General features: G+C 36.8%; 3 protein-coding genes across 5 annotated transcripts; all 3 read right to left on the bottom strand.

Moving 5' to 3' along the window:
• Nucleotides 1–5156: 5156 nt before the first annotated feature.
• On the bottom strand, nt 5157–8298 carry LOC306874691 (large ribosomal subunit protein eL13). The gene is made up of 6 exons (XM_079424902.1): nt 8177–8298; nt 7622–7737; nt 7406–7547; nt 6417–6590; nt 6062–6118; nt 5157–5363 (listed from the first exon to the last, which is right to left on the bottom strand). The coding sequence occupies exons 2-6, from the start codon at nt 7723–7725 to the stop codon at nt 5205–5207; spliced, it is 636 nt and encodes a 211-aa protein (XP_079281028.1). The 5' UTR covers nt 7726–7737; nt 8177–8298; the 3' UTR covers nt 5157–5204.
• Nucleotides 8299–9634: 1336 nt separating this feature from the next.
• LOC306874683 (glycine cleavage system H protein, mitochondrial-like) lies at nt 9635–13622 on the bottom strand. The gene is made up of 5 exons (XM_079424890.1): nt 13376–13622; nt 11528–11607; nt 10866–10929; nt 10655–10786; nt 9635–10561 (listed from the first exon to the last, which is right to left on the bottom strand). Exons 1-5 carry the CDS (start codon nt 13524–13526, stop codon nt 10464–10466), a joined length of 525 nt encoding a protein of 174 aa, XP_079281016.1. The 5' UTR covers nt 13527–13622; the 3' UTR covers nt 9635–10463.
• An 839-nt stretch (nt 13623–14461) lies between these two features.
• LOC306886221 (lysine--tRNA ligase-like) lies at nt 14462–26215 on the bottom strand. 3 transcript variants are annotated; one of them, XM_079443162.1, is made up of 15 exons: nt 26123–26205; nt 25308–25441; nt 25023–25164; nt 24769–24934; nt 22825–22918; nt 22549–22735; nt 20095–20220; nt 19863–19982; nt 19632–19794; nt 17051–17224; nt 16810–16895; nt 15979–16064; nt 15753–15879; nt 14988–15131; nt 14462–14822 (listed from the first exon to the last, which is right to left on the bottom strand). In XM_079443162.1, exons 2-15 carry the CDS (start codon nt 25427–25429, stop codon nt 14748–14750), a joined length of 1812 nt encoding a protein of 603 aa, XP_079299288.1. In that variant the 5' UTR covers nt 25430–25441; nt 26123–26205; the 3' UTR covers nt 14462–14747. The 3 variants fall into 3 exon arrangements, with proteins under 3 accessions (XP_079299288.1, XP_079299289.1, XP_079299290.1); XM_079443163.1 differs by having other exon boundaries at nt 26060–26175; XM_079443164.1 differs by lacking the exon at nt 25308–25441 and having other exon boundaries at nt 26123–26215.
• Between the last annotated feature and the right edge of the window lie 1127 nt (nt 26216–27342).

Raw genomic sequence — 27342 nt, 5'->3', positions numbered from 1 at the left:
GTGTGTGTGTGTGTGTGTGGAGAGAGAGAGAGAGAGAGAGAGAGGAGCGGCTGACACATGCCCACCGTGCGCGCTATACTTCGGCTTTGCCGTCATGTTGCGTCGAGGAGCTACATTGGAGTGAATTTAACAGCCTCAGCTGGGAAAATCTTTGACTGACGTCAGTTTCGGCAAGAATCGGCATCCCAAGCTTGAATGAATGTGCAGAAGTCATTTATAGCCTATAAGGATGCATTTTGAGAAGATGATTTGAAAAAATCAATTTCTGTAATAGTGTAATTTCATGAATTGCATGTCACTGTAGGATTTTTAGGGGCGAAATATATTTAAAAAATCCTTAAGATTGTTGTGTACAGTTAAGACATTACTAGTCTAAGCCTATTAACTATAGGCCTACTATACAAGAGTGTTTACATATCCTTACATAAAGAGGAGATTTTAAAATTTTCCTTCCAGTAACATGCACTTCCTAAAAGGATGATTATGGAATTTTCACAGAATTCTTCTATATTCTTTATGAAAGTGACTGATCATACTCCTCACCAATCTGAGCGTATTTACCTCAGTTTTTGAAAAGGAAAGGACGAATGACGTGTGGCCAAGTATGGTGACCCATACTCAGAATTTGTGCTCTGCATTCAAAGGGGTCATATGATGCGATTTCTTGTTTTCCTTTTCTTTAGTGTGTTATGTAGCTGTTTGTGCATGTGTACGATCTGCAGAGTTACAAAGCTCAACGTCTCCCACAAAAGGATTTATTCCATCTAAAAGAGAAGCCTGATCCACATCTGGCTAAAACACCTAATTCAAACATGCCCCCACATGTCTACGTCACGATGTGGAAGTATTTGTGTAATGCCACCCAAATGTTCACTCAAAGAAAGCAGACGTGGTTTCAGTAAACGCAGTAGTGTTGATGCAGCCAGGTACAGGGAGACGCTGTGTGTTTCTAGGCGAAAGCAAAAGCACTTTATTTGGCCTTCAGAAAGTAGATGCAATTAGGAATCATTGGTTAAGATTATTTACACCACAACAGCACAACACAAATGTTCAAACTTGTGCAACACATTTTATGGATGACAGTTTTGTGAACCTGGGAGAGTACAAGGCTGGCTGTGCACAAAGGCTATTTAAAAAAATAAATAAAAGGGTCAATTCCGACTTTGCTATAATCAGCGACTGTAAGTATGTTTTGTTATTAGTTTAAGTACTTGCTAGTGACTGTTCAAATGCGGGGTTTTGCGTGTAACCTGTCATGTGTGTGTGTGAGGGGAACAGGGTCACATCACAGCGGAGTGTACAGTCCGTCAGAAATCGTCTTAACCACGGCTTGTGTACAAATACATACGAGCATCATCACTGTGTCTGTCACGCGACTCTGTTTCCCTCTCGGGCTGGAACTGATGGTAAAACTAAAGCTGAAGCTCACAATTATGGTAAGGGGCATTACAGTTCCGACACGTGCTTGTGGTGTTCGGCCAATAACAATGCTTTGGGTCAGTTGGCCAATCAGAGCAGACTACGCTTGTCGGAAGGAGGGGCTTTGTAGAAAATAATGTGTTTGAGAGAGGCGGGGCACAGAGGAACTACAGTAATGTACAGTATTTGAAAAATAATGTGTTTTTTGAACATTAAAGCATGTCAACATAATTTGTTACACCAAATACACAAAATTTTAAAATTGCATCATATGACCCCTTTAACCCATCCAAGTGTGCACACACAGCAGTGTGTAGTGAACAAACACACACACTGTGAACACACACCCAGAGCGGTGGGCAGCCATTTATGCTGCGGCGCCCAGGGAGCAGTTGGGGGCTTGGTGCCATACTCAAGGGTCTCAACCCAGTCGTGATATTGAGGGGGGAGGGTGGATCATTGAGATCTATAACCAATAGACCTCTATAACCTCTATAACGACTCTCTATCCATAAGGCCACGACTGCCCAACTTTCGAGTGAATATTGACAGAATGCATATTAAACCTACATATATTGCTTTGTTCATTATTTGTGGATCTGAGGTGCATAAGCTGAGCTTGGATCATTGAGGTCTATAACCAATCAGTTCCAAAAAGAAATACAAAACCTGTACTAATTAAAAGAAAAACTTTGTAATCAGGATCTCAGAGTGTGGGAATGGAGCAGTATTAGCCTGGCCACATGAGCGAGATGTGCTCTAGAGTTACTGAAATGCTTTTATGTTATTGACTGATGCACTTTTTTTTCTGATAGCATAATGGCATAGTGGTGTAATGATGAAAGTGGTGAAACTAGCATTGTTAGACTATTCTTACATAATATTACTAAGATTACTAATGCTATCATTCAAATCTGACTATATTTTTTTTTGGGGGGGGGGGGGGGGGGGGGTGCTTTTAAAAGAAGCACAGAGGTCCTGAAATAATTGTCTTCACATATACAGAGAAGATTTTGAGACAAACAAGAAATGGCATTCTCGTTTAATTGGAGAGTTTTCTGTCATTTGTTTAGTGAGCAGCATGGATGCATGTTGACAGAATATAACTCAATCAAGAAGAGTAATTAACAGCTTATAGCTGTCTGAAGCCATACCCAGAGGTAAAACGCCTACATGTATACATGTAATAAATGCCATTATTGTGCTCACAGAACTTTTTTCATCCCACCCACATTTTTTTTTTTTTTTAAAGGACAGTTAGATTGGTCAGGAAGTGAGAGAGAGAATGGAAATGGCTTCATCAGAGATAAAGTGCTATTTAGTTTCTGCAAAATAAGACATTGTGGCCACTGTGCTGATCATCTTAAACAGGCTCCGCTAATTCTGTCTGCCTTCCTGAAAGAACGTCAAGAGCCACTCCATCAGAAACCCTAATGAGAAGGACTGACAGTACAGGATATCAATCAGGAAGAGGAAACACATTTGCTTAAATGTATAGTTCACCCAAAAATGAACATTTGCTGAAAATGTACTCACTCTCAGGCATCCGAGATGTAGATAAGCTGATTTTTTTTTCATCAGATTTGGAGAAACTGCACTGACTGGGTGCCGTCAGAATGCTGATAAACAGCTGATAAAAATCACAAGTAATACACACGACTCCAGTAAATTCAAAAGTTGGTTGTTTGAAAGAAACAAGTCACTCAAGATGTTTATAACATAAAACCGTTGCTTCCGACTGAAATATGACTCCTCTATCCAGTATTGCTTTCTCCAGTGAAAAAGTTGAGCAGAATGCATACGATCATCTTCTTAAAATAATAATAATAAAAATGTATTTTAAGCATTTCACCAATACTACTTTAAATATTTTTAGATATTTAATATATCCTTATCTGTATTTTTACGTTTAGTGTTATCTGTATGCACCAAGGGTCTGAGAGTAACACAATTTCAATTCAATGTATGCATGTGCTGTACATGTGGAAGAATTGACAATAAAGCAGACTTTGACTTTGAAATATGTTGATTAAGCCATATACAGTATGTTGTATTTGAACCTATGCAGGTTAGGATTTACAAATGGCAGCATTTTAGTCAACATCTGTCCTGTTCTCCTGAATATCATCATGCTGAAATCTTTATTGTGTATTGCACTCTAAAGAATATTGTTGTTTAAAGGTTCTTCACACATATAGCTTGTTTTACAGTATGTGTACTTACATGTACTTACTCGAGAAAGTACTGTAATATAAGGTAACTACATACATGGGGTAGGGGTAGGTTAGTTATTACTACAATAAATAATTAGTATGTACATGAGGAACAGTACTGTAAAATAAAGTTCTACCCAGTTCTATTTAGAAACATATTTTGTTGAAGAACCATTTTGTGTTAAAAAAAAAAGTCTAAAAGGTATTATAAGAGCAGGTCGATAGGTAGGGATAAAAATCATAATAACAGAGCTGAAGAACCTAAATCTGACATTGTTTAGAACTATTTTTCTTGTGTAGATTAATATTTATAGTAGATAAACCATATGAATGGTACCCATTTTGCAGTGTTTTAACGAGTGGTCTAAATTAACTCTTTCCACCGGTTCCACGGATCAAGGGTAACTAGGACACGCTCTCTACATCTTATGTAACCTCATACATGATTATCTCCCCTGGGTCAAGATCTTTTTGGTTTATGGATTCATGTGTTGGTTTTCATGGAAAAAAAATCCCAATGATTCATTGATTGTGAACAGCCCCAATTATAACGGTCCCTTTACTTCACTTCTAATTGATTTGAGCCACTTCAGCTTCAGTGACACTCAGTTCAGCAGCACTGGAAAACGTACCATAACTCGAATCATTCACGGGTGTTTCCACACTAAACCAGTCTCTAAACCGCCTGTGCGCAAAAGCCTCAGAAACGAGTTTAGAGAACAGGGCACACAATACAAGCAAAGAGAGCACCAAAACACAGCCCTGGCATGAACTAAGAAAAGATATACATTCTCCTGCTCGAACACACATGCAAAATACAATGTTTGTATAATACACCCACAGTCCATTCATCCACCACCGGACATTGACACCACCTACAGGACAGAGAATTTTGACATTTATAAGAACTGAAATAGCTGATCAGTATCAGACTTTCTTCAGTGGACATTTGAAAATTTGTATTTTTTTCAACCCACACATCGTCAATCAGCTGTCTCTAATGTTGTTTGATTCACAACATTCTGCAAAATATATAGAAATGCATTCAGGTTTGGAATTAAATGAGTGTGTGTAAATGATAATTATTAAGTTATGATTAGAAATACAGTTTTTGGTGGACTATCCCTTTAGCTAGTCTAACTAGCACAGGTCTGGAAAAATTATTTAAATGCTGTCCTTTCCCAGATCCAGCTTAAATTAAAGTTAGGAATTATGTAAGGGGAAAAAACTAATTGCTAAACCAATCACTTCTTCGAAAACTCCCAAAATCAATAAAAGGTAAACACTGCCATCTTCTGGTGAATATTATAAACAAAGTATTTGTTTTTTTCTGCATTGTTACCTGCATTCTCCATCATCACCCAGAGCCTTAAATTGTCTGTAGGAGAGGAACTCCTAAACATTTGTCTAAATTGGTCACTTTTGACAAAAAAAAAAAAAAAAGCAAACCGTATACACACATCCTCTTAAAAGCATATACATCTACACAGATTTATTTAGCAAGAAATTACTCCAAAAACAAAATATTTTTTAGACATTTATTTTTTTTGACAGTTCCTTACAAAATATCGCTTATTTCTTCTTTTCGGGATCCTGCTCTGCGGCCTCCTTCGCCCTCTTGGCACGGATGCCGAACAGACGGGCGTTGGCACGGGCCATACGCAGACTGGCAAAGGCCTTGAAGTTCTTCTCTTCCTCTGTGATCATGCGGGCCTTCTCTTTCTTGTACACCTGCAGAAAATATGGACACTCCCTCAGTTGCAGCAAAACACTACATTATTTAATCAAGAGCAGTTTACATTAAACATCTCGTTTCCATATTTCTCAACCTGCATCTTATACCTGACATGAAATAAGACCAGTTTAAACCTTCAGACAATATATAAAGTTTGTTTTTATTGCCCAGCGTATCATTTAATAAATCAACCTTTCATGGTTTGCAGGTTTATGAAGGTAACTTGAATGACTTGAAGATGAAGTAAAGAATTTACTTCAAAGAAACTCAAATTAAGGAATAAATTCAATGAAACAATACAGCTTATATACAATAAATCTTACTGTGTGAAATGTGTTTTGACTGGAAATGACATTGGCGACAATGTAAAGCCAATGAGAGCAAAACAGCGCACATTCTGCTCATGTGAGCCAAAATGCAACGCAATGACAGATGAACAAATAAGTCTGAAGCACCTTATTTAATACTCATTCTTTCATGATCGTTCTAAAATAAGATTTATAGATAAGTAAACTGCCATTCATCTTAAAATATTACTAATAAATATAAAAGTTCACTTTTTTTTCACAGCAAAAAGACAGATGTACCTGAAGGTGGATGTTTTAACCAAAGTTTTGAATATTAATAGACCTTAGAAATTTGTGTACCAAATATGATACAGTAGGCTTTATAGTGTTAAGGACAAGATACGTACGTTTTTGATGGGCATGACAGGTCCAGTGAGCTGTGTAGCCATCTTGAGCTCCTCCTCCTACACACACAAAGCACAAAGAGTGTCAAAAGACCAAAACCAAACAACACTACTGAATAAGGCTAAAGAGTTTGCAGTCATCAGCTGTAAAAGGGTTCAAAAGTCATCAAGGATGTGCAGAGATTCCGGAGAAAGTGTCATCATTTGACTGCAAACATTAAAGCTGTTACCCATTAAACTGCATTTTAGACCTGCTGCCATATGCATTGAAGGCTATAATTTACACCGAATCACAAAGCTCCAAAACAATTTTTATCCCAAGAAAGCTCGGCGTTATGAACTGAAGGAAGCCACTTACAGTGCTGTCTCCCTTCTTAGGTGCAGTAGACCTCCTGGGGAAGATGATGAGTTTGGAGCGGTACTCCTTCAGCCTCTGAACGTTGCTCTGCAGAGATTCTGTGGATCGGTTACGCCGACGAGGGTCAACGGCGATGCCGATGGTGCGGGCCACCTTTTTGTTGATTCCTGCTCCCTGTATAAGCAAATTACAGAGCAACGTGAGACTTGATTGTGCTGGAACAGCTGTAACATGAACAATTTCAGCAACAACAGTCATCAGCAAATAGGGTTCAAAGGAGTATCATCAACGAAGTACAGAGATTCCGGAGAATTGTCATCATTTGACTGTCTGAAATAACCATAAATATATCATCAGTTAAAACGGATAGTTCACACAAAACAACAATTCTCTTATCATTTACTCACCCTCATATTACCCACAAGACTTTGGTATATCTTGAGAGGGTTCAGTCCAATCATTGAAAGTCCAGGAAATCAAAAAGATTGTAACATGAACCATATAAAATGTTCCAATCAGGTCTTGTGAAGAAATACAAAGTGCGTTACGTAAATTAACGTCCTAATAAAATCATTCGTCATACAAAATAGTCCCCGTTCATTCATTTTACACCACCTTTATGGCTTTTTTGGGTCTTCTAAGTTTTGGTTACCTGGATTTTCAAGGGAGAGACAGAAACTTCAAGTTTCATTTAATGTCTCGTGTTTCATATATTTACCAGAGAGAGTGAGTAAATGACAATTTTCATGTGAGACCCTGGAGCACAAAACCAGTCTTAAGTTGCATTGTATGTGTTTTATACCAAAAATCATTAGGATATTAAGTAAAGATCATGTTTCATGAAAGACATTATGTGCATTTCCTATTTATTCAGCTTTGAGATTATGCATAAATCTCAATTTGGAAAAAAAATGACCCTTATGACTGGTTTTGTGGTGCAGGGTCACATTTGGGTGAACTTGCTTGCAATAATGTGGCATCAAGCTTACCTTCAACTCCTCCAGGGTGAACCCGCGTCCGGCTCGGAGCTTGGTGTGATAGCGGATGGTTGGACACCTGACCGCAGGCCGAAGAGGTCCAGAAACTGGTCTTGGAGCGATGCGACGAGCCTTTGCCTGACGGGCCTTTCGTCTGAGGAAAGATGCATTTTAATAAAGCGGTGCTTTCTATGAACTACTAAAGTGCATTTATCAGTCTCGTGTTACCTGCGGATCTTCCTGGCCGGCTGGTTGAACCAGGTGCGCACTCTCTTCTGCCAGTCTTTATGAAAGTGAGGGTTCAAGATCATGCCATTCCGGCTGGGAGCCATGATTGTTCACTCCTGATGTAAAACAAACATTACAGCAATAAGCACAGTTCCCTGCTCCACGTTCACATAGAGTTCATTTAAGATTTGCATGCTAGTTTATAGCTTTATAAAGAACTGCACGCTCATGAATGTAATTAAAACACTTTTGCATTTATTTGTAAGTCTGTACCACAGGCACAATATGAGCTAGGCGCTAAGAGAAGTCTTCAGCTGAAGGGGTTTTATTCAGGGTTGACTGGTTCATAAGCAGCTGAGTGTGGAGTATCCGACAGAGCACTGTGTACTAACACCTTTTTATCGCTCAGTAATGAATAATACTAACAATACAGCCAAGTTCGCATATGAAACATATTACACTTTAAGCTTGGACTACTTAAATTATCACATGATAAACCGTTAATAAGGATTAATGCGGATAAACTTGATGTTTAGCCGGAATAGATGCACATACCGTCGGTGGCGGAAAATGGCTGGAAAGGAAAAGGAAGTGACGGCGCGGGGTTTTAAGGGAAGTCAAGAAAAGAGCCAACGACCCATGTGCTCGTCTACCGGAAGTGTGAAGCACGGAAGGACATAGATTAAAAGTTCGACAACTAAAGTTTATACTACTACTAATAATTATTATTATTATTCAATTAATATTTAATAAAAACTACTATAGACGCATGATCGTGAATGTAAAGGAGAACGTTGTTTTAAACGCAAAAAAAATAACAAAATAAAAAATTGAATATGGTCATTAACACAAATGAACACAATCGAACATAAATTAAAGGAACATAATCGAAGTTAATATCAAGAATGAATGAGCTGCTGAATGAATTATGAACGATCACACTCCATTATACCAAAGGGACTTTGATAAAAATAAATAAATAAATTAATGCTTTTATATCATATTAAGTAAAATGCTTAATAATGAACATTATTTTTGAACATAAGGACAACTTATTTCAAAAATCTAAATAGTAAAATCTGTTCTAAATGGGCCTACTTTAGAGGTGAGCATGACTAGAAAACTGTTTTCATTCCATGTTCAGCCACTTTTAAAATTCTCTAATATTTCTATGGGATTTGGGACGCTTTCAAACCCTCGAAACACAGTTGTCTGAGAGGAGAATTTTAAAAGGCGTGATTTGAGCAAGCATTGAACAACAATTCCTGTTAGAGGTGCATAGGGTTTTTCTTATTTTAACAGATTTCTTCCTGATGCAGAGTGCTTTCTACATGAGTTTTAACAACAAAAAAACACAGATTCATATGTGAAATCCTAAATGTCCCGAGTAAGCATGTGGTCCTTCTTATGTAGCTAATACTGGTAAACTTATATGGTAAAACAAAGGCTTATATAATTATATATCTATTTGCCTTTTACACTTATGTAATGAATGTCCATCACAGATCAAGATAAGATCGGCCAGATTTGATTTGCAGGTTGCACTTCACTACATAAAATCTCAGAATAGATAACTTCTTCGTGACCAAAATATGTTAACATTATAAATATCTAAATAACTGTCCTTTCGGCCAGAGTTTGCGGTTTCCTAACAAATGCAAAGAAAGGAATCTGCTGTGAATTCTTTTACACAGGTTTCAATTTTTTCAGGCAGAAAGAGAGACTATGATCAGCCTTCATTAATCATTGATCTCCGGAGCACAGAAAATCATCAGTCTTTTAATCTCAGGGCAAAGGTCAAGGTGTGCTGGGCTGGGAGGTGCTCTTGGTTCCCCTCTGCATGTGTGCCCTTCTTTTCTCAGCAGAGAGAGAACTAGCTCCTAAAACAAAGTGCATACTGTAAAGTACAAAAACAAAAATGCTCCCTCACATTATTTTTATGCAATTTGCTTGCAAACAAAATAGTATCTGAAAAACATTGGTGCATTTCTTGACAATGTACACTCGTTTTTTAAAGAAATGAATACTTTAATTCCCGCAAGGACACATTTAATTGATAAATTACAGTAAAAATATTTATAATGTTACAAAAGATTTATATTTTAAAAATTGTAAATGCTGATCTTTTAAACTGTCAATTCATCACAGAATCTGGAAAAAAATGTAATAATTTTATCATAATAAGATGCAGATTTGAGCAGCATATCAGAATGATTTCTGAAGGATCATGTGATGAGTAGACTGGAGTAACGATGCTAAAAATTCAGCTTTGCATCACAGGTATAAATGGCATTTTAAAATATATCAAAATAGAAAACTGTTACTGTAATAATATTTCACAATATTACTGTTTTTACTGCAATAATTTTAAATAATTAAATTCAATGCTATACGTTCCAAGAATGATATGTTATTGGTGTCATAAGACGACTTGGACACATCAGAACGGTGCAGCAGAACACAGACGCAAACTGGCTCACAATGTTACTTTTTCGATTTTATTGCATGTCAAGTTACGTCACGCGTTACATTGACAAATATACTATTTAAGACAATCAGCAGAACCAGCCCTCTCTTTGTTTGAGTCCATGTAAAGCATCTCAAACTGCCTCCAAAAGCCCTTGAAATATTTGGCTTTTGACTCCAAAATACATGAGTTTGTTAAACTAGCATATTACAAAAGATTATTTTGGTGGAAAAGAAAAATTACAAAATCAAAATAAATAGATTTCAAAGAATTGTATTAGTACTAATTCTACCACCGGCACCCTAAAGTAGCCATTTGGAATCCTTAAAGGCTCTGAATGATCGATAATAACAAATAACGAAGGTCTGAACACCTTTATGAATCGAGGGATTTGATGAATTTTTCATAAGAAGCTTCATCCATGAGTTCATCAAGTTCTGCAGGTTTCTCTATGGTCATCTTAATTAGCCATCCTTGCGGAGGGAGAAAGAAATGTTAGTATATTACACATCCACGTACAGTATTGTGTGATTTCAGTTTAATACGAGACAAACAGCTGCACTCACCGTCTTCAGAGCAGGCTTTATTTACTAGTCCCGGGTTATCTGCCAGATTCGTGTTGATTTCGGTCACCTCTCCAGTCAGTGGAGAATACAACTCACTTGCAGCTTTGACGCTTTCTAAAACACCAAACTCCTCTGAAAAATAAATACAGGTCATGTTATCTGTGCTATAACAGGCAAAAGGCACAAGATGGGGATTTCAGATTCTTCTCACCCATTTGTTCAAGCTTTGTTCCCACTTCTGGAAGCCCGCAGTATACCACATCACCTAACGCTTCCTATGGTGATTGAACAGAGAAAATGAAAAACATCTATTAATAAGAAAGATCATTTTAAACTAAACTTGCATAAAAAGAAAATATTGCAATAACAACATAACTTTTAAAGTCACCATCAAATTAAAATGGACTCCTCCCCCTTTGACTTTTTTTTGCATGTTATTCCAAAGACACCAAATAAAAGACAGAAAAGTGACACTTCCCCTTCTCCTCATTAAATATTTCTTTTTATTTGGAAACACATATTATTGAAGTAAAATTGGTTGTGGCTTATTTCAAGTTGACTTTAAGGTGCATATATGGAAGCTTGTTTCTGCCAAGAGACAAACTAAAAAAAAGATAATTATGCTATTTTATCTCTTAAAATTATCTCTTAAATTAAAAATTCTATTTTCTCTCAAGTCTTTCTTTTTTTTTTTTAAGAACTGCGAGAAAAACACGTAAATATGACTTTGCAAGAAAAACTCGTAAACTCAATGCAATTCCAAATTTGCATCTCACAATTCAGACTTTTTCCTCAGAATTCTGTTTTCATCACACAATAAGTGATAAAAAGTGTATTAAAAAAACAACAACATTTGAAACTGAATTGAAACACCTGAGCAAAGTTGCTGATGCCAACCGTGCCCACACTCCCCTCCACTCTCACCCACTCGTGTTTGTCTGTAAACTTCAGAGCTGGAAAAAAACAAGAGAATATAAGATCAAGATAAACAGAACCATTCATTAAAGTAATGCACCCCCCCCCCCCCCCAAAGTGTGCTGTCAATTACTCTTACATTGTGTTATTTTAGTATACTATTAAATATTTTGAATGAGCTTTTATTTTAATATTTTCAATTTTAACTTAAACATTTCTATATAGCTTTATTTATTATTTTTTAGTACAAGTAAGAACAGTTTTCTCATGTTATGAAAAAAAAAAAAAAACTTTTGGTTTGGAATGACAAATTTGGCCTATTTTGGCACCATTTACATTATTTTGTATTCCTTTAACTGTGAGTTTTCTTTCAAGGACATTTTCTTTTTGCATAAATATTAACTTAACGCTGATGATAATTTGACCATTCAAACTCCATAAAGTTAATGATGCCTCAACTTCCAGGTCGGTCTTTCCATTTCACTAAAGGTTTTCTAAATTATTCTACTTAGGCCCGGTTTCACAGACAGGCCTTAGACTAAACCAGGATTAGGCCATAGTTCAATTAGGACATTTAAGTAATTTTTATAAACTTACTTTGTAAAAAAAAAAAACAACAACATTACTGGTGTGCATCTTGAGACAAACCAAAAGCACTGATATATTGGAAGATCAGTCAGTGCAAGTTTCTTTCAGTTTAAACCGCTCAGAATTACATTTTAGTCTAGAACTAGGCTTAAGCCTTGTCTGTGAAACCAGGGGTTAATCTTTTAAAATACTAGACTGAACATGATGCAGTCACTGAGGGTGGAAGCAACTGGAAAAGATCAGGTTAAGGCATGCCAAAGCGTGAACTTCCCGTGCCAGATAATTGTAAAATAAGAACTTGCTTTCAAACAGGTTTCTCAAACACCCATTTGTGGGTTTCTGTACAACAAACCCACAAAACTAGATTCACATGATGAAACAAGCAATTCAAATTAAACTCTTCAGTACGATTAAAATGTCAGGATGCCTCCATTTCCCAAGACCCGATTCAGAAAGAAAACAACTGATTGTTCTTAATTTTATATACATTTCATATTAACACCATAATTCTTAGGAGAGCAGTCTGGCAAACCAATGCACACCACAGCCGAGGACTCCCAGAGGGGCAATGCCTCAACTGACTCGGATTCTAGCATCAGCCCATGCAGAAACAATACAGGTTTAAACCAGATTGTGAGCAAGGCTGAATGCTGTAGCATGCCTGGGGTTTATGCAAAACACTCCTGTAGTTATTTCTGATCTTGAGACATCTGAGGAAACCTAATGAAGGTGATGCATCAGTCTAATTTCATAGATTTCGTGAATGACAGATTTAAGTGAGATCATGTGTAGAGTCAGGGACCTCTGGTCCAACTTCATGGGCACAAGATGCAGCACGGTCCTAACTTTAATTTAAGACCACATGATAATACTGAACCGAGAAAATTAGTCAAGCGTGGCGAGTTTGATCCGATGAAAGCGTTAGCAAAAAAAGAAAAAAAAATCACACTGACCAGTTAAAGAACATTGTGCACTTTTAACACAAATATATGTAACAGTTCCAAAAATAAAGAGACAATTTAAACTAAACATTCGAATTCGAAAAGACCCTCGTGATGTAACAAACGAAAGTTGAATCCCACAGTTTCAGTTCATAAGCAAACCTCAGCATTTAAAAGACTAAAGCTTTTAAAAAAGACCAAAATGCACACCGGAATGGCTGCAGTTCTTGCAGAGAAGCTAAAACAGAGGAGCCGTGGAGTTCTGTAAAGTTTTTACCTCCGGAGAGCCGCGAGCTCGTGTAAAGCGTCCTTAAAACGTTTGGTTTTAGCAAATTTTGGCACGTCCAGATATGTGCAGGTCTTGTGAGCAGGGGCAATGCTGCCGAGAAGTTTGCCGAAACGCATCGCATCGCCGCACACATCGCCATCTTCACCCACTCTGGGCTTCAGTCATGAAATAAATAACAGCCTGATGCACTTGACCGCGCGCGCGAGAGAGGCGAGGCGCGCTCCCGCTGAAACACAGACAGATCTCGCGGTGCTGATAAGTTTGACTGAGAATAAAGATATCGATAACGAAAAGAACACTGGCACAGACTATATGGCCTGTTATACAAAGTCCAAGCATTATGAAAGCAAAAGGATGCGTGTAGCACAATGACTAGAAATTCCTTGGTGCTGAGAGCTATGGAAATACAATGCAAGTTTCTTCATATAGGCTATTAGTTATTATAATGACAAACAAGGTTTCAGAGCACTTATGCATGTAGCTCGAGACGTATTTCATGTGATTTTTGCCATTCACACTTGCTAAATATCATCCGGTTCCAAACGAATCAGCACAAAAATCGGCTGCCAGTCTGAATAAAGTTTAACTGTGCCTGCAATTAAACAAACTTAAAGATTTGACCAATTACTTTTAATTACCTAGTGATTTTTTAAGTTCACACAGGTGACAAATATATGCATCACAATATTTCAGTCTAATGTTTTATGTAAATGTTTAAAATCGATCAAACCTTTTACATTCTCTATAAACTAGTGTAAAATGTATAATTTACCCATCACTTACACAATTTTTGGGGGTCACGTGTGGTAGGAAATTGCAAAATAAAACATTGTAATGACAACTACCATTAATTTACTGTTATTTACAAGAGAGCTTTAATTTATTTTATTTTATTTGCTAGGGGATGTCTCTTATTTGAAACAAAAGAAGAGAAACGGAGGATTAGATGCAATATGGAAACAAAACCCACAAACCATTTGGCTTGTCCAAGTCATTATTTAATGAGATTCAATTGAACATCCATTAAGCCTGTTAAAAAACACAGTTGGACAGACGATAATAAAACATCCAAACATGGCTGGGATACAGGTTTAATCACCCAAGCCACAAAAATACAGGAATTTGACAATGGGTAACATAGATAGGACAGCAGGGTTCCTATTCCCCATAAAACTGTGAGTCGTATGCTAAAAGATCTGCTGAAATCTTTCCCTTCAGTATGGACAGTGCATAGGTCTTAAATATTTAGGCTATAAACCTCAAAAGTGACAACTTGGACAGTTCAGACTGAATCAAGAAACCCAGAGATGGACGAAATCCACAGGTGTGGCGTTTCACTCGTATGAAGTCAGTCACAGAGTTACACTGATGTGCCCTCTGCAGGTGGAGCTGGTTTATTGTCTTCAGGTTTCATGGCCGGGAAGAGAAGCACTTCCTAAAGTAGAGCACATCAAGTCATGTCAGAAGCAGTTTTAATAGCAAAGTATTTACAGAATGAGATTTGATCAGTTTATTTACAGGGACAAAATGTCCATTGTTTTATTAACATACAAGTGGTTCACAAATTTAGTCGGAAAAAAGGGGCCGTGGTGGGTCGTACCTTGATGTTGTTGGAGTCTGTGAGGAACATGGTGAGGCGGTCGATGCCCATGCCCCATCCTGCCGTGGGTGGAAGGCCGTACTCTAAGGCAGTGCAGAAGGTCTCGTCGATAAACATCGCCTCCTCGTCACCCTCTGCCTTGGCCTGTGGACACAGAACATTCATTTAAATAGAGGATACTTTCTTAGTAAAAGAAAATGCCAGGTATGGTGAGACAAGCTCATTATAGCCGTTTTAACAGAGCAGCTATCTCAGATGAGATTACAAACCGAACAAAGACTAGCATAAAAAAAATTACATTAAAAGAAGTCTCTTATGCTTATAAAATTTGACCAAAAATAGAGTAAAAACAATAATATGGTGAAATTATTAATACCACTTATTACTTTATTCCTGTGATGCAAAGCTGAATTTTTAGCATCATTATTCTGGTCTGCATTGGTCTACATCCACATGATTTCTGATCAAGGTTTAAAACCTTTTTTTCTGCTTAATATTTTTGTGGAAACTGATGCCTTTTTTTCTGAATTCTTTGATGAATAGAAAGTTCAAAAGAACAGGATTTATTTAAAATATATATATTTTTTGTAACAATGTACAATCTTTTTTGATCAATTTATTCCATCCTCTAGAATTTCTGCTTCATAGCACCAGCAGCAAAATTTGTTTCTTTGGACAAAATTTGAAAACAAAGATAGTCCCCTGAAAATCAACATTTGTGCAAGATTAACACAGAAAGTGATGTATTCAATAGTTAATCTTCACCTGAGCCTGCTGCTCAAACAGTTCTCGTTGTCTGATGGGATCGTTCAACTCCGTGTAGGCGTTGCAGATCTCCTTCTTCATCACAAACAGTTCAAATCGCTCAGTTAGACCTTTCTGTGATCTGTGCCTGGGGTGGAGACATCAGTATATACATCAGTTGAAAGTTTTAGATCATTTGTGATCATACACTACAGTGAAAAATCATAAATGGAAGTTAGGCACATACCATTTTGCTAAAGGACTCATGATCTGTGGATGATCACAGATGAAAGTTGGATTGATGCACTTCACCTCCAGGAAGTCTCCTACCAGCTGTCAACAATAATGTGCCAAAATGAGTTAAAATGTGTACGATGATGAACACAAAGAATAGGAAAAGTATAAATAATTTGTAAAAAAAAAAAAAAAGTGTGTCTTGTTGAGTGCATATTTTTAATAGTCAAAAACAAGTATTGCATATAATTTAACTGGTCTGTTAGTGTGCTTTGTGTGGCCAAACAAGTATCTGCCATTTAAAAAGGCCAAAGTTAGGCTTCTGGGGCAGGATTCATGAGTATAGTATAGTATATATATTTTTACTTAATGCCATGTCAGCATCACAGGCTATTTTCATGGCTAAATCAATACAAGTATAACAAATACAATAAAAATCAGCAAACAAACAAGCTATATTACACAAGATTTTTTACATTAACATATGATACAAATTCTAAAACCTTTTCTGGCAAAATTATACTAAACTCTTTAAGTGAGTTCACTTCATAAAAGAGTTTTCTACATACATTAAAAGCTGGACAGTCCAATAAAATATGTTTGACAGAAAGGGGAACCTTGCAAAACGTGCACTGATTAGGGTGCAGGATTCAAGAGAATCTCAAGAAAGAAGTCATTTAATGAGAAGAATTTTCAATGGAATGTTCCGAAGTGCAAGTCTTAATTTTTCAAAGATGTTCTCAAATAAAAAAAACTGACAAAGACCATCTTTCTGCGCTTGATGCAGATTTCTATACTAATAATGTGTGCACTTCTTTTTTTTTTTTTGGCCAGTACTTCATACCTTATCCAGAAGACGGGCAGTTGTCCTGGGAGGAGGGCATTCAACTTCTTTCTGAACACAAAGGTCATCTAAGAACTTGCGCGTTTCTGTAAACAAATAAAAATAAAAAAAAATAATAAGCTTTAATCATTCTAACAATTGAGTAAAGCCCCAGCACCTATGTTAGGATGTGTCAATTAATTTTTTACTGTGTGGTTCAACAGATCTTCTCTGTGCTTGGTTTATGGACTGTAACCCTTACCATCACTGTCATAGGTGTCAGGAGCTGGAAACGTCACCCCCAATTCCTTCTCTAAGTCTCGAGTCATGCTGATCCGTTTGAAGGGAGGAGTGAAGTCTATTTCATACGCTTGTCCCTCTGGACCATCAGGATGATACGCCACCTTATAACCTCCGGTAATGTGCTTCACCATTCCTGTGAAAGCAACAAAGAAATTTGACTTCTTGTTCTCAGACACATAATTTTAAGTAAATACAGATTTTAAAAAAATACAAATACAAAATCATGGTGGTGCAAATTACCGTTAATGTCAAAAGCAAAAATCGTGTTAAAAGGTAAGTTTATTCAAAAATTAATATTCTGTCATTAGATCCCTCATGTCGTTCCAACCCTTAAGACCTTGCTCTTCAGAAGACAAATGAAGACATCGTTAAACCTGAGAGATTTCTGTCCCTCAACCAACATTTTCAAGCTTCAAAAAGTTCAAAGAAATTGTAAAACTAATCCATATTGAAATCCATACGACTGGATTAGTTTTACAATGTCTAGAACTTTTTGAAGCTTGAAAATGTTGGTTATGTGGTCTTTGGAATGGATGCACAAAAATTAAGAGAGAATATAAAAAGATGAATGTAATTCTTATGGGTTCTTATGACATGAAGGTGAGTATCTCATCTTACTGTATCAATTAATGTCAAACACGCAAAGCATGCACAAAGCGCTCATCTGGACTTGTGCCGAATGGCAGAGATTTGGGGACTCAAGTTTATCTGGCACATTTCCCACACTCTGGTAGTTTTAGTTTCACTTTAAACAAATTAGTTTATGCTTGGAATTTATAATAAATGTTTACAATGAATGTCACTATAATTTGTTTGTTCTGCTCCAAAGAATTTGTTGTGAAGTGAGGAACGAAAATGCATGTTTATGTCATTTTTTGTTTTATTTACCTGTATTTTACATTATTTATGGATGTAATACAATGTTACTTCTATACTAGGGGTGTAACGTTTCAGTTCGTAACACGGTTTTAGAGTCACAGTTTCGGTGCGGTTCGGTATCTGCTATGTTTAGGGGAAAAAATGACTATATTGTCAAATGAAAATAAGAACAAATAATCTAATTACAAGCAAAAGATACAAATAAAATAAACAGTGCTTTTCAGGTTGTTGTTTTTTTTAGGTAGGTCTAAGTTTTTAGGCACAGAAATTGAATAAAGTAGTCGAATGTAAAATAGCATTGCATATTTGACTGTATAAATTAAAGATTCATGCTTATTAAAGTTACAAAAGCTATTCAGCCAAGAGCAGTGAGTGATTTCCTTGTCTTATGTTGTTTGATTAACATTAAGAAAGTGCTGTCACTTTAAGACAATGCATGGATCCAGTACACTGATACTGTACATTCAACCGACTAGGACTCTCACCAAGACGGGCATGTTTTCATAATTTTTGTGTAAATTTGTCCTTTCAAGCACAAGACTTTAGAGAACTCAATATTTGCGTGTGTTCTGAGACTTGGGTTCACGCACTTCAAATGAGCACACACACAGATCTTCTCACGGCGCGCATGAGTTCTCATTCATATATTCTGGCTCTTTAATATTTAAACTGGCATACGGCACTCGCATTGAACAAGAGTGACAGGCTTGTCCATGTTCTTTTTGTTCATCGCTGTTGTTGTAATGTATTGGGAAGCCAGAATGCGTATCCATCGACAAAAACATACATTAGCCAAACTGTTTTACGTGTTGTTATTTTTAACAAGCCACATTACAGAAGTTGAACCGCGGTGCAAGTGCGTGCCGAACCGGGGGAGGAAAACTGTACAGTTTGGAGTTGACAGCTGCAGTGTGAAAACCTTGTCCCATGATGTTTTTGCACAATTTTGGACACAGAAGGCGACCAAATGGGAATGAAATATTCCATGGAGGATTTATAAAATATTTTAAAATAAATACGGTGGGTAACTCGAAGTGAGGGTTCACAGATCACATTCAACTTAATGAGTGTATGACAACCAGAAAATTAACGTTTTTGTCTTCATTTGTATTGGGGTTGAATACTTAGGGACATTTTGCTCTGTTTTGTTTGGATTCAGGAAATGTAATAAAATAAATTATTTTGCCCATCCTCTCAGGATACCTGGAATCAGTGTAACAAGTACTCCAGGCACATCCTTTTTCCATTTTTGAAGCATAAACACCATAAAACTGATGCGAGCTTTGGATCTTCCAATGTTTCTCTGGTGCTGAAAAAGATGTCCGAGTTCCTCTCCCTGTGCAACTGATACTCTACTACCATTGGCTAGTCTGCGTTTGAGGGGAGGGGCTTACCGATAGGTCAATTTTGACTGTATGCAACTTGTTCTCCTAAAAACATTGCAAATTATGACAGAATTTTTAATTTTAATTTCCTTTAAGAAGCACTAGGAATGAGAAGAAACTAAACAATTGTTTCAACTCTACTTCATTATTCTAGTTTCTTAACGAGCTTATGTGTATTGCTTATGTTCTTGCGATGTTTCATCCTCTTCAGTAAAGGATGCAGACATTCCAGAGCAGGAAATGAGCAGAACAAGGTACAGCAGGGGTTTAACAAACCTGAGAGCAACTTCTCTGTGATTTCCATCAGGTCATGATAGTCGGCGTAAGCCATGTAAAACTCGCATGTGGTGAACTCTGGGTTGTGGGTGAGATCGATGCCTTCATTACGGAACTGACGCCCGATCTCATACACACGGTCGATTCCTCCGACTACCAACATCTGAAACGTTGATATTAGTTAGATATTATGCAATATAACTCAATAATGCAGTGCAGTGCCACACTTACCTTATGGTAAAGCTCAGGAGCAATTCTCATGTAGAGTTTCATATTGAGCTCATTGTGGTGGGTAATAAATGGTTTTGCTACAGCACCACCAGGTATGAGGTTCATCATTGGTGTTTCGATCTGTAAAACACATTCACAAATAGCAACCATTAAAACTTGAAGGAACTGAAGAACCTCTCAGCAAACAACCTAAATGTGCACTGCTTTTCTTTGCAGAAACCAACATCCTTACCTCAAGAAACCCAAGCTGGTCAAGAAAGCTGCGGAGATAGGTGATAATCTTGGCACGGGTAAAAAACTTCTGTCTCACAAAGTCATTAAGAATCAGGTCCAGATAACGCTGTCGGAATCTGGTTTCCTGAAGGAACAATGACAAAGGCTATCATGTAGATCAGTACATACAACATTACGAATGAAGAATAACTTGACTACATTGCATAACATCAGATAAATTCATTAATGGGCACTGAGTTATCGACTGACAACTGTTACAATCTGTAAATGCTAAAGCTCTGAGTGCAAGTCAATAAGCGCTATTCATACAAATACTAAATATTATATATTGACTGCTTTGGTAAATATCATGCACATTCTCTATGAAAAGTGTACTTAATGTCAAGGAACCAAAAGGAAGGAGGGAGGGGTAGGGTTGAAAAACTAATTTTAATATTAATAGTACTAATGGTGTTAATTAGATGCCACATCTAGCCTATGCATTTTTAAGCTATAATTCTCCCATGATTCTGAAAACAAAACAGACAACCAAACAAAATTTGTCATTTAAAAGTTTCTGGCAAAATGTTTTCCATGCTTAATGTGCACTTGTAGTGTACTTCAAAACTATGCTTGCAGAGAATACAATTTTAATTACATAAAAGGCCACTTTCATAACTTAGTACATTTCTAAAGTTTACATTGGAATAATTTAAAATGAAAAGATTTAAAGTCCATTTTAAATCATGTCTTATTCTTTTGCCATGCTTTAAAATAGTACTTATTTTGATGTGTTGTCCAACATTCTAAAGCACATGTAAAATACAACAAACTAACACTTTGTGTTCACTTACTTAGGTCATATATTTTAAATGTGCTAAACTGCAACTTCAATACAAATGTGTAATTATAAATTTCAATATAAAACATACAATTTTCAATAGAAAATAAAGTATATTTACGTTTCCCATAAATGCTTGTCTGTGCATTCAGCAGAACCCTTCAACCCTATTTTAGGGCCCTATGAAATCTGTTTTATTTTTTCTCAAATTCCATTTTATTTTTTTTCAAATTCCGTTTTTCTGGATTTATTTTTAGCCCTTTCGGATTTTTCGGATTTGTTTGTTTTCTTTTCACTTCTAAGCAGTATTGACCTTTAAAAATTCAGTTACACAAACTCACAATTCAGCTTTTTTATTTAAACTGTTAATAAAGCACATTCAAAATTCTCCAAAATTCAGCCAAATCTCTGGCCAAAAATAACAGTAACATGAAGGTAACAGTTACAAAGTAGGGTTGATGAATATTAAATTAAAGAATAATCGTAACCATGCTGCAGGGAGACAGAAACATTGAAACAATGATATGTGCCTGTCAGAACGCCAACACAAAGACATATTACAGCCTAAAAGTATACTGTTAACCCATCATCATCAGTGACCCCTCCATGTAAGCAGAACAATGTATTTTCTATCTACAAAAAAAAAAAAAAAATAAAAAAAAATCACATTATATTCTGGGAGTGCACCTCCCTGCTTGCAATGTTTAACAAGAAACGGACGTATCCTCTTCATTTTCTCAAGCGGTATGTCAGCTTCAGCACACATTGCAACAAAATCTTCCACAAACTCACGCCTTGCTTCTGTTGATTTTGTCGTTGCCTCAATGGTAACCTGGAGGGATTTGCCCGCTGTGGATTTAGCTTTGTTCTTGAGATGAACTTTTGATATCAAATGGTCGTTACATGTGTCTTTGCGGGTCCAGTCAACAGTATGTTGACAAAACTTACAAAATAGTAGTCGTTGGGGTATTGTTCAGCCCGGTATTTAGCATTCAATTGAGAGTTTCTTAATTTTTTCGACACCGTTATCTTATCAGGAGCCACTCGCTTCGACATTTTTTTCCTTGCGCGGGAACGTAAGGACGTATGGTTACTAGGCAACATGTTTAACAATGCCATTTGGCCACGGTTTAGGTAGAGACCTTTCTACGTTTGTTGTTTTAAACTGAAAAAATGAGAAAGAGGTAAAAAAAATTTTTATTTAATATGTCAACAAAATATATGCATATTCCGTGCGATTCCGAGAATTCCATTTTCATGTGTAAATTCCGTGATTCCGTCCGCGTTTTCCGCATCACGGAAATCATAGGGCCCTACTATTTTAAAGCAAATGTGAAATTACATATAAAAATGCTACTTATGAATGCAATTATGAGCTCAAAAACATTACATTGCATTCAATCTGCACTAAAGTATATTTATCGTAAAGTATATTTTTTCCATAATAAGTAACTGTTTTTAAAGTATGCTACATTGTACTGCTTTTTCACAAGAGACTGGCAGCAATTGCAGGTCAACAGCATATTCGTTTTTGCTGTGCTTCTGCATAGACACTAAAGTGTATATAAGAGTCAAAGAAGATGCTGGTGAGAAAGTTGTTGTTTCAAAGGTGTTTCAACAACTAAACTTTACCTTGTCTTTCAAGCCAAAGTGAAGGTGGGGAAGCATATGAAGACATGGAGACAACAGGGTCATCTCGATCGGGATGATGCTCAGCTCGCCCTTCTTTGTCTTGCCAGGGTTCCCCCGGACCCCAATGATGTCCCCACGCCTTAATTTGTTGTTGATGTGCACAAAATCTTCTTCTGATTTGTAGTTCCTAAGAATAGCCGACCAATAACTGGTTATGTTACTGCAATAAAACTAAAACATGAGTGAAACGTGATGGGGGCAGTGCGCAGATCAGACCTGGAGTTGGCCATGACCTGCAGCTTGACTCCCTCTCCTCGCAGGTCATAGAACAGCAGCTTGGCACCTGAAGCCCTCTTGGCGTGGATACGACCTTTCAATCAAGCAAAACGCAAAGGCACAAAATAAGAAAAGCATCAAACTGTCCTTAAAAGTATGTTCCAGGTCAAATAGCAATGCATTTATCACATTTCTAAGTGGATGAAAATTATAAAATCATTTACATTTAGTCATTTAGCAGACGCTTTTACAAATGAGGACAATAGAAGCAATCAAAACCAACAAAAGAGCAACAACATGCAAGTGCTATGACAAGTCTCGGCTAGCCTAACGCAGAACACATAGCAAGGTTTTTTTTTTTAAGAAAACGAGTAGATAGAATATAGAAAAAAAGAAACCTAGCTTCTTTTTTTGACAAGTAGATAGAATAGAAAAAAGAAAGCTAGTGTTAGTTTTTCAAGAAAAGCTAGCAGTTAGAGAATAATTATGCAATTGATAGAGGGTCAAGTGTGTGTGGGGTTTTTTTAATAAAAAGACAGATAGATCAAATAGAATTAGAATAGAGAGTGCTAGAGTTAGAAGGTTAAATAAAGATGGAAGAGATGTGTTTTTAGCCGTTTCTTGAAGATGGGTAAGGACTCAGCTGCTCGGATTGAGTTGGGCAGGTCATTCCACCAGGAGGGAACAGTTAATGAAAAAGTCTGTGAAAGTGATTTTGTGCCTCTTTGGGATGGCACAAGAATGCATCGTTCACTTGCAGAACGCAAGCTTCTAGAGGCACATAGGTCTGAAGTACTGAATTTAGGTAAAGGGGTGCAGAGCCAGAGGTGGTGTTGTAGGCAAATATCAATGCCTTGAATTTTAATGCGAGCAGCCAGTGCAAACTGATGAACAGAGGTGTGAGGTGCGTTCTTTTCAGCTCATTAAAGATTAATCTTGCAATGGCATTTTGGATTAATTGTAGATTCATTGTAAAAATCACTGGCCGAAACAGGTTGAAGATATTGATTAATATTGATACTGAAGAACCAATATCAATTCTTAAATGCCAAAATCTCTCTTTAAGTCTATGCTGTTTTCTGTTGATGCATGAACTAAACTCAACTAAACGTTATTTGTAGCGCATGTGGCATTCAGCGTACGGTCTCAGCTCTGTCAATTTTTTTTGTCGTGACAGATCACCGCAGCCACAATTCAAGTTCACGTAAACCAATCATCACTTCCTCCTCACTAACTTCCGCTTTACAGTCATGTCTCTTGTAATCGGTCAATCAGTGTTTTAACCATGGAAAGACATATCACGTAACTTTATATTTACATCACAAACTCGATAGTTATCTAGACAAATCAACTCTAGAGAGGAGCATTTTGATAAACATAGGCATTTTATTACACATTAATTATATTTGTACTTAACCTGTTAGCCATTTCTTTATTTTTTAACGCAAATTTAAATAAATCTGTCATGAAAACAAGTTATTATAGCCACTGTTTAAACGAAAATGGTGTTAATTATAAAATTAAAAAGTTGATTAAAAATCCACGCTAAATTCAGTTACCCAAATTTAACATGAAACTTAATTCAGTTTTGTGTTTTGCTTCGTTCAGTTCTGTGCATTATTACTTAAAATTAGTGCTGACACACGATTAATCGCATCCAAAATAAAAGTTTCTGTTTACATAATGTGTGTGTACTGTGTATGTATAAATACAAACACATGCATGTATATATGTAAGAATAATATGTTATGTTTACTATATATTAAATATATCTATATAAAATATACATGTAAATATTTTCAAAATATATACTGTATGTGTTTGTATTCATATATACATAATATACACAGTTCACATACATATATCATGTAAACAAAAACTTTTATTTTGGATGCGATTAATCGTTTGACAGCACTACTTAAATTACAAGCAGAAAACATTTACCCGATAAATTGACGACGACATCTGTCAAGTGTTCTCCTGACTGAAGGTTGTTGTATCGGTCGATGAACTCTGAAAGTGATAAGTCCACGTTGAATTTGTGAGGGTATGGGTCTTCAGCTGTTCCCTTCAAGGCTTGAATGGCTTGTGAACGAATCTTGAAGTATTGCTGCATTGAAAACATATAGGTAAGAAGAAACTGTTACAATTCATTCTGAATTTATGTGCCAGAAATGTGACTTCTATAATCAACGTACATTTGGGTCCAAGGTTTCCTCATCGGCCTCGTATGCATTTTGCTGCGACTTGTCATTGGTCTCCTTCGGTTCCTGATGTTCTTTGACCTTGGCTTCCTTCTCAGCTGCTTTCTTCTCAGCTTTCATGCGCCTTTTCAGCTCACTGAGGACATATAAGAAAGAAGATCAGTCGACGTGCTTAGAAACATTACAGGCATTGGTGTTGCACATCTAGCTGTGGAAGCACTATTTTTTTTAGTGACAAAAGGTTGGTCGCTTTTCGCATTAAATGGAAACACCACCAACCTTTTGCCACTTCTCCAACGACTTCCTTCAATAAGGAAAGGCAGGTTTTGTGAGCTGGGAAGAGCAAACGTCTGCGGCCTGAACACTTGCAGCCTGCTTGCTATTCTGACCAGAGTCAACATGATGCGAACGTCCTATTTGATGCATTAAGAAAAATCAGGGTCAGATTCATTGCACCCTTAGCAAAACATAGTTTCCGGATGGTATCGTATGGTGATACTCTAAAACTAGAATTCATCATCATAATATATTTTGGTATCATTATTGTGAGGGTTTTTTAAAATAATGGGGACATGCATGCATAAATGATGTTCCTCATTCTAGAATAATAACAACAATGTGTCCTGACAGGTGCTAAACTACCTTAACATGACAAACACAACTGACTCCGAACGATTCGCCGAATTCCTTTGACTCGGAATGATTCTATGAATCATTTGAATCGGTTCACTAATAAAAACAGTCCATTCGCTGAATTCGGAACAGCATAAGCATACTGTTATTCACTTGTGATACGAGAACCGATAGTGAAAGCATTTAGAGTGAACCGAATAAATACCGAAAGAAATCAGTTACTTTCAAAGGCACAATAAGATATGCTTACGCGGTCACGACGTACAATAATGGCTAAATCTTCTCAAAACACGCTGCGAGTCAGTCTTGTTACCACGTTGCCCGGCATGCATTTTCCCCACCAATCTCATATATTACGACGGACGCTATTATTAGCCATATAATACACATATGCAAACTTATCTTGAGTGTTGTTTCCTACTGAATCAGATTAATCGCTGTAATGCTATAAATGTATGTACTTTTTGCTGAGTTTCTCTCCGTCTGCCATCTTCTCCGCCGCTGACTGTACTCCACAGCTAATGTTCAAACCACATTTCAGTGTAAAAGTACCGTTGCTTGGAGTTGCATCATTTCCTTTTTTCTAGTCATTAACTTTTAGTTTATTTTTAATACATATTTGCATATAAACAATAACAGTCAGAAATGTTTATTTACAGGCCTATACAACGAATGGCACATTATAGCTGATTAAATTGTGAACTGTAAAATATAAAAAATTATATATACTAACATACGTCCCGAATTCCGGAAATGTTGCAAAAAAAATTTAATTTGAATAAAATGAAAACTAAAAGAATTTCAAATCACATGAGCTAATATTTTATTCACAATAGAACATAACATAAATGTTTAAACTGAGAAATATTAAAATTTTATGCACAAAATGAGCTCACTTCAAATTTGATGCCTGCTGGTCTCAAAATAGTTGGGACGTGGGCGTGTTTACCATCCTCTTCTTTTCAAAGCAGTTTGTGGTCGTCTTTGACATATTTTTCATTTAATGATGGGCCAAATGTTCTCTTTAGGTGAAAGATCTGGACTGCAGGCAGGCCAATTCAGCACCCGGACTCTTCTACTACGAAGGCATGCTGTTGTAATAGCTGCAGTATGTGGTTTTGCATTGTCCTGCTGAAATACACAAGGCCTTCCTTGAAATTGACGTCATCTGGAGGGGAGCATATGTTGCTCTAAAACCTTTATATACCTTTCCGCATTCATAGTGCCTTCCAAAACATGCAAGCTGCCCATACCGTATGCACTTATGCACCCCCATACAATCAGAGATGCTGGCTTTTGAACTAAGTAAGGGATAATGTACAGGCAGCCGGTAGTTATCGCGAAATAATTATTTCGCGATAACTACAGGCTGCCTGTACATTATCCCGCTTATTACACGGCTACTTGCCACATAAGGAAAAAAAACTGGACATGAATATGAATTTGAAACATTTTATTGGCATGTTTGTTTTAAATTAACATTTTTATCCTTCCGCGAAACGATATAGTACCACGTGACTAACATTCTGTTTGTCACAAGATGGCGCCAAACGGTAATCTTTGTTGGCGCGGAGGGATTTTAAACATACAAGTAGTACCGGCTATGCGTTATTACTTTGGAGCGGTTATTATTTGAAAAGAACGAACCTGCAAATGTCTCAACTGACCAATCAGAATCAAG

Source organism: Barbus barbus, assembly GCF_936440315.1.
Source record: "Barbus barbus genome assembly, chromosome: 1".
NCBI lineage: Eukaryota > Metazoa > Chordata > Actinopteri > Cypriniformes > Cyprinidae > Barbus > Barbus barbus.
Note: the sequence above shows the minus strand (reverse complement) of the source record. Positions and strands in the feature narration are given on the sequence as shown.